This window comes from Geospiza fortis, unplaced genomic scaffold (genome assembly GCF_000277835.1).
Source record: "Geospiza fortis unplaced genomic scaffold, GeoFor_1.0 scaffold54, whole genome shotgun sequence".
NCBI lineage: Eukaryota > Metazoa > Chordata > Aves > Passeriformes > Thraupidae > Geospiza > Geospiza fortis.
In genome coordinates this window covers 4,347,998-4,363,474 of record NW_005054301.1, presented here as the reverse complement: position 1 = coordinate 4,363,474, position 15,477 = coordinate 4,347,998, and the positions used below count along the sequence as shown (strand labels likewise).

The window sequence follows — 15,477 nt, the reverse complement described above, 5'->3', positions numbered from 1 at the left end:
CCCAGAGTGTCTTTGGTCCCTCACAGGAGGAGAGCCTAGCTGGAGGGATGCCTCTTTCTTTGGCTGACACTGCAGGTGGTGGGACATGTCACAGTGCCCCTGAGACCTTTGTGCTAAGGCTGAGGGAGGGACACATGCTGGGATGCAGCACTCTCAGCCTTAAGCTACGAACAGTGACACCATCCTGCTGCAGTGGCGCCGCTTTGAGGCTTAGTCTGTACAATATTAAATCCACTAAGTGCTTCCCCTGTGGCTGTAATCTCATTGTTACTTGAACTGTCCTCACTTTTGAGCATGTGCTCTCCCATATGTAATGGTAAATATTTTCAGCTTGATTTTTGCTGGGCAAGTGACAAAAACATAGAAGACGCTGCTGTGGTTGGCACAATTTGCTGAGCAGTTGCTTTGCTTACATTGGAAACCTCAGCAGTGAGACTCCTGGCATATGGAGAATGAACTTCCTTCTTGCAGCTTCCAGGGATATTCTAGCGAAGCATGCTCAAGGCATATTGGCTACGGAAGGTATGTTGTGGGAAAAACCTGCATATCTATGGGTGAGGAATATCTATTCAGTATTCTCACAGAAGACTTTACACATTAGTGTTCTATTAAAACACATTTTACCACTGAAGTGAAAAGCTGAGTGAAATTAAGAGTTTCTGTTCCAAAGGAGTTTCCACCAGCTGACATTTGTTTTCATTGTTGCTGGTAAGATGAATTTTTCAAAATGTAAATCCATGAAATCTTCAAAACTGGGTTCATGTGAACTGGGTTCATTCTGGTATTTTCCGAATCAAATTATTTCATATTGATTGAGCTGACCCCCAATAATTTGGAGCCAGTTTAACACAAACTATATTTTCCAGTGCAGTTCATGTCACCCATAGGGCCCTTGTGTCCATTCTCCCAGAGGGACCAGAGTATTGGTCAGGCTGCTTTGTGGCAAAATCAGTCATGTGTCTCTGCTGATATCAGGTGGGACACTGACATTCTGTCATGTCAAAGTATTTTCTTAGGGAGTGGAGACCGGAGGTAAAAATGGGGACCACTACTGAAAGTAAATCCAATGCCTGAAAAATAAATACTGGTTTATGTTTTGGTTAAGTTAATGCAAAAACTTTTCTGTAAAGTTCAATAAAACAAAACTTGCCATTTTGGTTTGTTATAGATTGAAGTGAAGCATTCCATTACTAATTCTCTGTAAGGGAAATGGGATTCTCTGTTAAAAAGTCATCCTGATGGAAGCATTCACTCAGCCATACTAAACAGATTTATTTCCTTGCGATAGGTCTTTTGTACTTGCACAATCTTAGGTGGATTTAAAATACAAAGAAATCACTAAATGGAGTGTTATTTGCTAAGTCATTGTCTGATAGACTTTTCAGTGTAATAAGGCTCAAGCCTTAAATGATCAATGGGGCCATCCTAAAATAATTCCTCTCAGCCTTTCATATGAAATTCTTAAGACACTTGACAGTAATCATTTCCTCACTTAATCATCACTGAACCAAGCTTGACAGATTTAGCTTGTGCTTGCTAGACAAATCTGAGATTTCAGGATGCATTTGGGAGGAGCAAAATATTTTGTAACTGCTGAATGTCTGTATATGCTCATTACAGGACTGAATGTAATTCAAGTCAACTCCTGCATGCTGGTAAAGAAGCTGCTGTGATAATAATTTTTTTAAAGTGTTTTTATTTTAAATTTTTTTTTTTATTTAACTCTCAAGCCTTCATTTGCTAGGGAGGTGATTTGTAAATTTAGGCTCTTCAAATTTGTGAGGTGTCAGTATTCTGTTATTATAAGGTTTATTTTTCCTTCCTGTGCTTGAACACTATAGGTAAGTATTTAGATACATGATAGTATAGATAGTTATTTGCTTTTTCACATGTTCCTCTACTCTCCCCTTCCCCTGCAACACAGAATCATAGAAAATACAACTAGAATGGACCATTAGAGGTTATCTAATCCTTTGCACTTCCACTGTCCCAAAACAAAAACAATGACATCTGCACGAGTTTTGACAGCAATATTTTTTGCCTGAAATTCAAGGTCTCCAGTAATTGTTGCTCTTCAGACAACCTCTTCCAGTGCTTCACTGTTCTTAAATTAAAAAAGCCTTTCTCTATCACTTTTCTTGCTGTAATTTTTTGCCAATTATTTCTTGTCCTTTACAGCATGGGTACAAAGAGGAGATTGTTCCTTTCTGCTTTATAGTATCCCTTTTCTATTTAAACACTTTATAGTGTCTCCTTTCAAACTTCTATTTTCTAGACCCCTGATTATTTTCATTGCTGTAGTCAGGACTCTTTCTAATAGTTGCACTCCTTTCTTGAAGTGCAATTCTCCAAAGTGAACATGAGCTCCAGTAGAGTACAGCACTATCTTTTTCTGTATCTCCCTACATTCCAGAATGCGTCTTTCAACCCATCCAATGAATGATTTTCTATGTGTAGCTAACTGTTTATTTCTTCTATTGTGTTTTACCTCTGCACTAGGCTCAGTGTAAAACAGAGAATTTCCTCAGTGTTGTATATGGATGCATACTTTTAAAGTACAGACATATCTTCTCTATGTCCTTACATACAGAAATACGTCTATGGTACAAATTACTTTTTAGGGCTATCATGAGGCATATCTGTGTCTGTGGCACAAGTGAGGAACATCGCAGCTAGCTGTCTTGGCTTCCCTTGTCCTGCAGCTTTTTTCTTCTCTGTTACTAGGCCAAATGGAGCTTGAATAGAACATAAACAGAGGAAAGTTTAGTTTGTGCATCTCAATCCACAGTGAAATGCCTTAAACACTTTGCTATGACTTAAATGTGAAGTATGTTAATGTCAAATACCAGACAGTTAATTTTTTTACCTTTATATTAAAAAGAATCAGCTTGATTTTTAGAAACAGAATGAGAAATCTGTTGAAATTTGAGAAATCTAATTTCTCAGAGTATTCTTTAGCTTTAGCAGTAAAGACAAACACTGAGTGAACACATATTCTTCATTAAACATAATTCAGATGAAATCTAGACTTGCATTGCTCTAGTCAACATTGCACAAGTTGTACTTGAGTCTTGACTGTTTAGTTTCTGTTACTTTTCATCCATGTTCAATGAATTGCTTTACACAATAGGTAAATTTATCTCTTTCAGTGTGTGGGGAATGGTGATAGTGTTTATCATCTAAATACAGTTGTCATCCTAGTGGAACATCAAATATGTTTATACTAGGTATCCACAGTCCACACAGTGGTATTTATAAGTGTAGGAGCTTTAGTTACCCATCGCTGAAGACTTGGATCACTTGATACACAGTCTACCCCAGACACAAAATAAAGTGCTGCTAACCCAGTGTGGTTTTCTCTACTTGCTTGTCAGGGAGGGCTAGGAAAACACAGGTCTAATAAACCAATGGATAAACTGTAATTTTTTTTTTTTCTGTAGGAACTTGCTTGGTTATGTGTAGATGGCTTTAAAGAAGTTTTAGGCACTAGCCTGAACATCTGGCAGTTATACTTTGTGAGAATTGATATGGGCAGTTGGTGAAGGGGTGCAGCCTGGGACAGAAAACAGCATTATCCAGGGTGCAATAGGTGAACAATTTGGCTGGCCTTCAGAGGTGCTCTTCCTAGCTAGCTAAACATATGCAGCCTTCAGGTTATCGCTCTTTTTCGTGATAGTTCATTATGGTAGTCATCTAATTTGCCGGGCTATTGACAGCCATTCGCCTTTGGAGCATGCCTGTGTCCAGCCTGTACTGGAAATAGTATTTCCCGCTTAATAACACCCACTTGGAGAGAAATTTTTATATTGGCTACTGGCCAAACTTTGCACATAATTTTCCCTCCTTTTTTGTTGCTCCCTCTCTATCTGCAACTTCACTTGATTGCAGAGAGATTCTTTTCATCATTGTGAAAAGCCATCTGATTAGAGCTGTCATTAACCCATGAGTGAAACTTGTAAGAAGTTTAGCTAGAGAAATTCCTTGAATGCTTCAGAATTGCAGAATTGCCATTTTAAAGAAATCTCATAACTAGATTGTGAATTTGTTTTAGCTCTTCTTAAAACAAGCTCTTCTTTCTCAGCAGATTTATAGGAAACATGATTTAATGTATATATTTTTTCCCTCAGAATGTTTAGATGTCATGAAATGCTATTGCTGATTATCAGGACCGTGTGTATATGCCCCTTCCTGACCATCCATTTATATTAGTCTAATTCATTAAACAAAGGCATTGAATGGTCAATATTCCTTGGTTAAAGTGTATTTAGAAACAATACCCATGGAAAAGGAAAAAACCATTGTTTTCATTATTCTTATTTCATTTTTGCAATATAAAGCGATTTTAAGGTTGGAGGAATGAAGATTACTTTTCAAAAGTTCTGTGCATAGCTTTTGCTAATGATATTCTTCCCCTTTTTCTTTTCCATCTTTATTCCCAAATAAAGATGGCTATGTCTGTATCAGGAATCATGTCCTTGACTGCCTTAGACCTTCTCTGATATATGTATCAGACTTGGGATGAGTTCAAGCTTGTGTCTGTTTTAACAGGCAAGACAGGCATTGTTCAGAAGGGGCCTGACATAAATGGCGAAGTCTATGGGCACTGCTTTCATTGCTCTGCTTACTTCTCGTTTGCTTTTGAAGCCATGTGTGGCCCTAGAAGACTGTCCTAGAGAGGAGCAGCATTCTGAGATAGTCATGGCCTCATTTGAATTTAGAAGAGTGGGTTTCAATAGGTATTTTGGCATATACTGAGGAACCTTCAAGTTACTTCAGAAGTTGCTCATAAAATGAGACGACGAGGTAGGAAGTGCTATGCAGATGGCAGATTCTACTGAATCCACTGAGCAGAAACCTTGCTCAGTGAAACATGTAAATGTACCTTCTCTGACTTGCAGCAGGTGACTCTAAGAAACTATTTCTTGAAACGTATCTATTTGAGTTATAGAATCAGGCTTTTTTTTTGTCCAAGACTTTTTGCTTGCCTTCATTTTAAGTGGTATGTTTGAAGGTAGGATCCCAAACATATAGAAATATTAAAAAAGCTTCACTGAATACACTGATGACAGGTCAGACCAGACCTGACAGTAGCATCTTCTCCTTTACCGGGCAGTTTTAGCAGCTGGGAAGAAGTGCATCATCTGTCCTGCAAACTGCACTGAAGCCTCTGTTGATTTCATTAAAACACTAAGATTCATAGGTTATGAGGCCAGAAAGAGCCATTATGATAATCTAGGCTGATTTGCTGTGTAATTAATTCCTGTCTCACTATGTCTTTTAGAGAAAACAGGATACTATTTTAATTTAAAATTTGCCAGCAGCAGAGAACACACTATAACCTGTAGTAAATTATTTCAGTGGCAAATTACTCTCATGTAAAAATGAGTCATAATATTTTAAAATGTGAATTTCTCTAACTTCAATGTCTAGCCCCCAGATCTCATTGTCCCTTTGTCACGTGCATTGAAGACCCCTCTCTTGCCAAATTCCATTTTCTGCCCAGGTACTTGTAGATTGCAATCAAATCACATTTTAACCTCTGCCTATTAAACAGACTGAATTTGAATGTTCTCCACTATGGGACATACATACCAGTCATTTAATTTTATTTCCTCCTTAATCTTGAAACTTTGGTTTAACAATTGAACTGTTATTATCAGAAGCTGCCTTAGCATTTATCCATTCCTGCCAAGGATTCATGTTGGTTTTACACCCAACCATTATTTCTATTCTTTTATTGTTATGAGAGTTCTGGTGCATTTGATTATACATCATGATGTTGATGTCCAAATGTGTCTGTCAATAATACTTCAAGTCACCTATGGAAACACTTGCACTTCTTCCATAAACATAGGTGCTTTTTTAGATTTCTCAAACTAGGTGTTTTGTTTTGGGTTTTTAAAAAAGAAAATAATTTAGAACGACATTTGAATAACAGAGATTCAGGTTGGGGTGGATATGTTTATTTGTAAAGACTGAATTTAGAACTCTTGTATCTATTCAGCAGCCTTCCTCATCTCCTCCCCAGGTCTTCCTTTGTGCTTGCTTTCTTAGTCTCTTCATTCTTGGCCTCAGATTCTTCATTGTTAGTCTCTTTCTTGATTACAACTAACTTTATGTAATTTTTTTCTGGTTCCTTTTAAAGCATTCTGTCACAAGGATTCTCCAGCTGTGGTATTTGTATGATTAATGAAACACAAAGCAGTCAGTATCACACCTCAAAAAATCTCAGAGGCAAACCCTCTGCATTTCCGTGGAAAAGATGAGACCTGTTACTCAAATATCAAATACATTGAAGAGGGAATATACGCATACACTAACGTCTATGTGGGTCAGCTATGTGTGGCAGCTGCTTATGTGCATATGATATTCCCCCTACCAGTAACCCACAGAGATTGCTGAAAACAGCTCAGAGTCAAGGCTAGATACAACCCAGCACCACCCATCAATCAGTGTCTGCTCCTCTCGTGTATGGGAAGACTGGGTCAAGATGCAGTTTAGAGGAGTGTTGGTTTGACCAGTTGTTAGTGGTATCCTATAAGGGCAGCTCTCCTTCCTTAGAATCAGTAAAGCCACAGCTCGTTCAGGCCTGGCATTCTCTTGCCTACCAAAGCAGCTCCATGTGGTGGTGGAACTGAAAAATGCAGCAGCACACCAGAATTGTAAGCCCTCATGGGCCTGGACAATGGTCAATCCATGCACCCAGGATGGTGTCCCCAATAGTGGAGGGTGCAGGTGCTGTTTAGGGAGAACATATGACCATGGCTGCTGCCAGTGGTGCATTCCCTGACATTCCTGCAGCACCCACTGCTGTTGGTTTACAATTGCTAGAATATGTACTCCTTCCTTTTTCCTTCAGTATCAGTTTGTGGACTTGCTGTCCATTGTTATTTCTGGTTCTTTTTGTGTCTTCTGTTGTACCCTACTTCCATGACCTCGCCTGGCAGCAAGTACCAGAAGTTCACTACCCTCTGTGTAAATAAGTACTTCTAAAAATCCATTTTATGCTGATTTCGTACAAGTTTCAGCAAGTGCCTCTAACTGTTATTGCTGGGTTTGGCAAAGAGCAGTTCCACATTAACCTTCTCCATCTTCTGTAAACTTCAATCATATTTTTCTCAGTCCTCTCCAAATATGAGCTTGGCCTTTTCAGCCTGTCCTCATAAAGCATCCTGTTCCATCCTTTTAGTTGCTCTATTTATTTCCTCTTTCTCCTTGAGAAACAGAGACAGGACTTCATGCCGTGCTCAGAACTAAAGTCTGACTGAGATGCACCTCATTGTCTGGGAAGAGAGGAGGCTCTAATGCACCCCCTTGCTGTGTCAGTGGAAGGAGGTGTATGATCTCTCTAACGAGAGCATTTGACATGATTAATCTGTAGAATAAAACTACTACAGCCCCATAAATTGAAAATGAATTTTATCCCTGCTGCAGATATTAATAGGCTTGATGTTTCTGATGCCTGTGTGAGGGCAGAGCACATTATTAGGAATTGGACCCAGTTACTTTGGGTCAATACTGTCCTCTGCTGGGAAGAGCTAGAGCTTTGTGCCATTTCTCCAAATGGCATTTAACAGCTGGCTTCTCCTTTCACTCTGCGTTTTGCCTTTGCAACAGGAAAATCTGACTGCGCTGGAGAAATTCTCCTTTAATGCTTAGACAATGCTGGAAATTTTTGCCAGCTATGAATGTAGTGAATCACAATTTAATTTATTTTTTTAATCTAGAGGTTACCTAATTTATAAGCTTATCCCTCATTCTTTCTCTTGTTTGCCTTTTAATAATTACTGCATGCACATTTCTCTGACTTTTCTGTCCTAATAGTAGAAGTAACAATGCATATCTCCTTTCCCTTCTATTTCTGTAATAAACTGCTGACAGCTCATCCTGATAAGATTTTGAAAGCAGAAATCAAATATGTGTATATATATGCTATATGTGACAGACACAAAGTATTTTAGAATAATAATTCCTTAGAAGAAATTAGAGTCTTCAGTAGTATCACTGAACAAGAATTAAATAAAAATTATGCTAGTAGCAGAAGCGCTTTTACTTGCTGTACGTGCCAGCTCTGCATTTAGCAAGTGTGGAAGGTGATTGAGAGGAAGTACAGTTTAGAAGTATTTCAATTTTGTGCCTTCTCCAGTTCCAGCCTCTGTGAGAATGGGATGGGCCAGAGAAGAGTCTGCTTTCCAGGAATTCATTCTGAACCTGAAAAAAAGAGGAGAGTAGGAGGTCTGGACTCCTGAGTAAGCCAGATGTGCTCAGGAGTGCTTACCTGTTTGAGACTCTTCTCTTGGCTAATTTCAATCTATGTAGCAGGAATATACCCCAGAGTTCTGGTCCTTAACCCAGAGAAAGTGAGAGTCCAGACACTGAAAATGTACAGGTTTTTATGTGTTAGCACAAAAAATTGTTGCTTTCTTGAAGTAAGGGAAGCTATAGAGATATTTCCATGGCAAGCTTGTGTCAGTAGTGATCTAAGATTTCTTGCTCAGAGAAATTTTAAGTCTTTGTTATTTTTTTCTTCAGGACCCACAGGGCAATCACTAACAGTTCACAGCAACTTGCTGAAATTCTTTTGCATCTCTCTCCTGGTAGTTAAGTAGGCTATAGGAATAATAGAGAAATGACAGTGGTACTGAGTTCCCTGCTGTGACTAGTAGAGATGGACATGGAGGTTATACTTTGTTGTGTATTTTGTATGGGATTTATGCAAATATAACAGCACGATACCAAACGCACACTGGATTTTACATACAGAAGCTTTTACAGCCGAGTGGGCCTGTGGTAGAGTTAATTGTTCTCACTGCCCTTCAGTTAAATATTGTCTTCTGACTGCTTATCTGATCTAAAGTCATTGCAAAGTACCCATTGCTGTCATTTCTATACACTCTTCTAGTTCAACTTGCTCCCTCTGTCATGATGTCAGACTCTTGCACGCTCTCCTTTCCTCTCCCCACTGCCTTTTGGGAAAAGTTTATCTCCCATGGCTGAAAGTAATTGGGGTGTTTGTATTGTATGCAGGATTGATGTATGATATTTTTCCTTGTGTCTGGCAGGTTGTTTATAAGAATAATGACATTCGTCTGGAGCTGTCTCGCCTGGCACGGATTGGTGATACTAAGATGAAGATCTATGGGGAAGTGAAATTCATATGTGAAAATGTGGCTACACTGGACCCCATCAGCTTCGAGACACCTGAGGCCTATATTAGTCTGCCTAAATGGAATACCAAGAGGATGGGCTCCATCTCATTTGATTTTCGAACCACTGAACCCAATGGACTGATCCTTTTCACCCACGGCAAGCCTCAGGAGAGGAAAGATACCAGAAGCCAGAAAAATACAAAGGTAGACTTTTTTGCAGTTGAGCTTCTAGATGGAAACCTCTACTTGCTGCTGGACATGGGCTCTGGGACCATTAAAGTCAAGGCCACCCAGAAGAAAGCCAATGATGGAGAGTGGTATCATGTAGATATTCAACGAGATGGAAGATCGGGTAAAGTTATAACTTTTTCTTAAATAGATTCATATTTCAGATTCTGACCTAGGGCTATGTATTAATTCTCAGAACATTCAAAACCTATTAAATATGAGTCACCTCCTTAACAAAGCATAGTGTTATTCCAGTGGTGTTTATACAGCAAGGCAAAGATGTGAATGGTTTTTGTTAAATGTTCTCGTTAAATGTGTAGTGAGAACTTTGAATAGCACATCACAGAGGTAATCTATTAATATTTTATTCACAATCATCAGATATTCTGGACATATATTTGCAATTGCACGAATAGTTACGGTGATGATTTCTTTGTGGGCCTTGGTAAGGTTTAAGGTCCTTCAGTACCATTGTTCTCAGTTTGAGAACTTCTTCCTGATCTACCTTGGGATTCAGCATTTGGGATCTTTTTGAGAGAAAAATGAAAGTAATGGGCACAACTAGTAACAAAACTATGGCAACAGATCAACATTTTCATCCCATTCTGTTTCCTTTAGTATCCTGTAGTTTTGAGTTAGGTTTCATTACTCTTTTGAATGACAGATTCTAATCTTAAAATCTGAGGCAGCATTCAGTGGATGTTTCTTTTCTTTCTTTGCAGCTTCTCATTTTCAAATATGGGCTTTAGTATTCTAAAAGTACATTTACCATGTAATTGCCAAGAGATATTTTTATTGTTTCCAGTGCTGAATATCAAGCCAACTTTCTCATGATCTACTCTGAAATTGTGGAGGAAAAAAAAAGCTCAGTTACTGTAGCTTCATCTAGACAATAACAATTGTACTTCAATTTTTTTCTGAACAGTTGGTATCTCAAAGCCTTCACTTCAAAAGGAATTTTGCTTACATTTGGCAGTGGATTTGAGATTTGTCTGGTGATCTCCAGATGATAGTTTTAGGTCCCTAATTTTATGTTTCCAGTTGCTGAACGCCATCAGAATAGGGAATGCAGTGCTAGAATTTGCTTCCCTTGAGTTTTAAGAAGAGCTGACTTTGAGATACCATGCAAAGCCTAGCTGTTTGAACAGGTTTTTGCCTGAAGCTATTTTTTCCTTTGATGATGTGAGTAGTTTCTTTGTATTTGGCGTAGTGCTCTGCTTGGACTTAATATGTGTGGTTATACATTGCGATCTCCTAAAGACATCGACAGGCGCATTTTACAAAGGAAACCATAAATAAATAAATGGAGCTTTGATTTCTTTAGAATTGCTAAAATTTAACTAACTTCCAGGGGTAAACTCAATTAGCTGTGTTTCATACTGACTTCAGTTTTACTTGCTCCCTTGGGGAGTGTGTCAACCCTGAAGAAACAGCTGCAGAGGGAGAAGAGACAGAAAAAAAAATAGGCTTGATGTTTCTGATGCCTGTGTGAAATGACAGAGGCTCTGTGCAAAGAATGTTTGCAAAACCCTACCAAGAAGGACATGTGTTAATTTGGACACGTTCACAGGAGGGTGTGGCAGACACATTGCTACTTGATGGATGACACTGTAGGGCTGACTTGTTTGTCACTTGGCAGGGAGGTTTATGATGTTCTGGACACTGATTAGAGGTAACAGATTTTGAAACAGTTCTCTCAACAAGAAAGAACGTGTTTGTATGATGTCTTGTCCTTTTTTTTTTTATTTTTTATTTTTATTTTGTTGTGTTCCCTGCTCACAATGAATACTTAATTAATGATCCCAATGACTGATGTCTTGTGTCCTGAGAAAACCAGGGTACTGGCATTGATTTCTTTACATTGTACCTTCAGTCACTATTATCTTATGATACACTTATCCACTTTGGATAAGTGTGAGAAAGGAGTTCAAGACCTCTTCTTGTTTAGTCCTTGGCTTTTCTTCCACGTGTGGACCAGATAATGGTTACACCCTGAAGATTTCCCCACCCCCAGTATAGATGACTACAATTTGGAAACTGAAAAATTAGTTTACTTAATGGAGGCTAAAAACACCCTTTTGAGTTTAATGAGTGAGTAATCTGCAAGTTCTGGTTCTCATTACTAAAGCAGCAAGGCCTATGTTAAGTGTCATGTCTCTCCATTTTTTTCCCATTTCCTTAACAGTCCAAAACTTCAGGTTCTGCGATTTAAAATAGCTTAAAAATCCAAATTTTCACTATTGCAGTGCACTAAGGCAAGGAAGCTTGGCAGTCATGCTCAGATAACCTCTGGCATCTCTAGTCCCCTTAGGCCTTGTGTATGCTTTGGTCTGTGTTGGCTGCCAGAGCAACAAAACCTGATTTTGTCTTTCTACACTGGCAGAAACTGGCAGCATGGAAATGGACACGTAACCTTTCTGCCCTTTCTTAAAGGTCCTGTAACCTTTCTGTCCTTTGAGAAAGCTCCCAGCAGGTTCTCAAAACCTGTCACAGTTTCTAGCTGGGGAACAGTGAGCATTTTATGCAGGATGGTGTTTTCAGCTAGTCATCAGCTACAAAACATACGTGATTTCCCATCTGATCAGGCACTAAAAATCTTACTAGATGGTTTGGTTTACAGTTGTATCAGTGCACTATTTGGTGTGCCTGTTCTGCCCTTGGGGTGTTTTGGTCTGTTCTTCAGTCCAGCACCAAGAGGAGATGGCACTGCAGAGGAGATGCTTAGATGCTTCTGATTTCTCAAGATGGACTTGGATCTACTCTAAGCAGAGTGAAAAACAGGGGATTCTAGAGGGGGAAAAAAAAAGTCAGCTTATGCGAGTGCTTCTTTCTAGGATCAATACAGAATTTCTCCATCTCAGCAACTTGGCCTTAAAAGTGCTGTTCATCCAAACTAGTGCCATCTCCTTGCGGGAGTTATTGCAGGGTACAAAACACTCAGAATGTTTAGGTTGCTGTCTAGCCTATTTCTTGTTCACCATCTCACCATCTTTCTCCAGATTTTACACTTCATATTATCCAATATTTCTTGTCTTTTAGGGGGTTTCTTTATCTTTGTGGCATTTGCACATGTTCGTTCTCTCCACAGTAGCAACTGTCTAGAGCTCAGCCCTCTGGTGTTTTGGTTCTAAGCTTTAGAGTAATATGTACTCTACAGGCTGCTTTTGACAAATAGCAGTGGAGATTATTGAAAGGGAGTTCCGTTCCTGTGGCTCCATGACATGCTGCCTCTGTGACAGTATGTGTATTGTCACATTTTCTCTTTCCTTATTTTATAAAAGAGAAAATGCCTGTGGTGCTCCAGCTTGTTGATACAAAATGATTCATCAAATAACTGGTTCTCTTTGAGCCTTTAATTTGTAATGCCTCTGTTGCTTCTGACACTCTGCTGCCTCCGATATTATTCCTCAATTACTGAGGAAAATCACACAGATGGAATATCTTGTGTCTGTGTCATACATGCAATTCTCTGAGAAGATACCTCTTACAGCTGAAGAAAAGGTGTGTGTGCATAACTGTACTTTCTTACAGAGACAATAGAGTTAACTCTATTAACTCACCTTCCTTATTGTAGGGGTGTCTGATCAAAATCCAATGATGTGGAATTAATCTTGAAGCTTGGATAGTGTCTCTGAAGACAGACCGTCTTAATGACAAGGCAATTCGATGTGATGATTTATAGCTAGAGAGAGCGAATTGCTGATTTTTAGATGAGTGTCTGGTGGGCAGATATCCCTATCGCAGAAACTGCTGAATGCTCTTCAGAAGAGTATGCTGTTCTGGAATGTGAGATGTGCATTATGTTCCCTGTTTTTCTTTGGATGCACTGTCTGACCTTAAACAAGTCACTTTGCTTTTCTGTACTTGTTTTAAATATTCTGATTATATTTCTGTATTATATGTGCTGGGACAATTTCTTGAAATATATGTGAATGACCTCAATGCAGATGCCCAATTTTGATTTGGAGCATATGGAAGTTTATCATAGTTTTAGTAATAACTGTTGTTCACATATAAGTTTGTCTCTCTTTTTCTCAATTTTCCTGTATAAAATGGAAACTAGAAAACTTTCTTTGGAAAGCTATACAATATTTAATTTTGGGACAAACTTCTGGAAATTTCTAGTTCAGTTTAGACTTTCTGCAGGATCATGTATAGTTGAGCTTTGAATGCCTTCAGTCTGGTAAACCTCTCTGAGGTTTCTCTTTCTGTGTTTGACCACTTTTGTGGTAAAAAATGGCCCTTTCTATGGAGTTGGCGATTCCCTTATGTTGTGGCTTAAGAATGGTACTCTCAGTGGTCCTATTGAGACTCTGCAAATCACATTGCTCACTTACTTCCCCTGGCCATGCCCCTCCCAGCTACTGTAAAGAATTCCCTCTGTTCTGGCTGGAACCAGGACACCCTACTGCAGCTCATGTCTCCTGCCACTATGAGTTTACAGTGCTAATTCTTGTTCAAGGTTCAGTTTTCTGCCATATTTCCTGGTCCTTTTCTGCAGAGCTGCTCCTTAGCCAGTTGGTCACTAGCCTGTACTTATGTGTAAGGCTTTTGTGACTCAGGTCTTGTAGGACTTTGTATTTATTGATTTTGATTTACATCAAACACTGCTATCAGTTCTTTGCTCCACCTTGCAATGGTTGCTGGTCCAGGTTTGGAGGCATTGATGAAGTGTTTTCTGAAAGAGCTATACGGTGGGGTTTTTTTGCATATCTTTTTTCTCTCTAGTCTTTATGCCATCGAACTCCTGTGTGTTCTCAATAAGTTTTTGCTTTGCTGGATGAATACCATTGAATAATGCTCAAATTTTAAATGCTCTTATTTATCTATTGAATTATGCTTCTGACTTTCTAATGCAATTTGGGATATAGACTCATGATCGGTTGCTGCATCGAAGTACTTAGGACCTGTGGATCAGGAGGAGAGGGAACTTTGTGAAAGACACTGTTAAATGCCATTTGGGTAGGAAAGAATCTTCACTCTCCTGTGCTAAACTTTAAACCTCACTCAGTTATTGGAAAAAAATGGACTGAACTGAGTCTGTAGCTGAAAGTGCTGATGTCTCCTTATCTTCCTCCTTTAGGTACCATATCAGTGAACAGCCGACGCACGCCGTTCACCGCTAGCGGGGAGAGTGAGATCCTGGATCTGGAAGGTGACATGTACCTGGGTGGGCTGCCAGAGAACCGGGCAGGACTCATCCTTCCCACAGAGCTCTGGACAGCAATGCTGAACTACGGCTACGTGGGCTGTATCCGAGACTTGTTCATTGATGGCCGAAGCAAGAACATCCGGCAACTGGCAGAGGCGCAGAATGCTGCTGGGGTCAAGTCCTCCTGCTCCCGCCTCAGCACCAAGCAGTGTGACAGCTACCCCTGTAAGAACAATGCAGTCTGCAAGGATGGCTGGAACCGCTTCATTTGTGACTGCACTGGCACTGGCTACTGGGGTAGAACATGTGAGCGAGGTAAGTTGTGTGTTTTGACTTCAGGTACACAAAGCTGAAGGCGTGCATGAGAACAAGAACAAAATCCACTGTTCCCATAAGACTCTCCCCTGCCCTTGTTGGTCTTCCCAAGGCTTAGTTCCAGTCCCCACAGTAGAAAAACTTTCTTCTCTGATTGTTTCCTTGCAGTCTTTTCCACCCTTGTTTCATGAACTTACTTGGCCACTTCCCTCTCTAAGCCTTCTGTAGATCCTGTCTTCAGGTTCCAGAGTTTCTTTAGCTAAGTATGGTTTGTCTCCTGAGGTGGAAAATGCAGCTGCATGTGAGAAGTCTCAAACAAATTACTGGAAACTGTACCAAGTGTGAGCTTTAGTTATGAAGCTCTTTCCTGCATGAGATGAATCCCAGTTCTATCTGGGCTTCCTCTTTTTTTTTTGTCTAGTAGAATTTCCTTGATGGCTGTTTATGAGTAAAGCTACCTAATGGGATAGTGTTAAAAGCAACATGTCTCTGAGTTCATCTCTGGTAAGGCAAATCTGTAGGAGATTCATGGGAGAGTCTCTGCATCTTATTGATACTCATACAGAATTGTGATTTAAAGACAGATGATTTGGAGATGTGAGGCCCGGGTGAAGCTTGCGTATGCAGGCACAT

General features: G+C 39.6%; 1 protein-coding gene across 4 annotated transcripts in view; it reads left to right on the top strand.

Moving 5' to 3' along the window:
- Positions 1–15,477, top strand: part of LOC102042939 (neurexin-3) — a 394,756-nt gene that overhangs the window by 237,530 nt on the left and 141,749 nt on the right. For all 4 annotated transcript variants that reach the window (XM_031064395.1, XM_031064385.1, XM_031064391.1 and 1 more), the window contains 2 exons: positions 9,063–9,501; positions 14,461–14,844. In XM_031064395.1, coding sequence (XP_030920255.1) covers positions 9,063–9,501; positions 14,461–14,844 — 823 coding nt within the window. The remainder of the gene's footprint in view (positions 1–9,062; positions 9,502–14,460; positions 14,845–15,477) is intronic.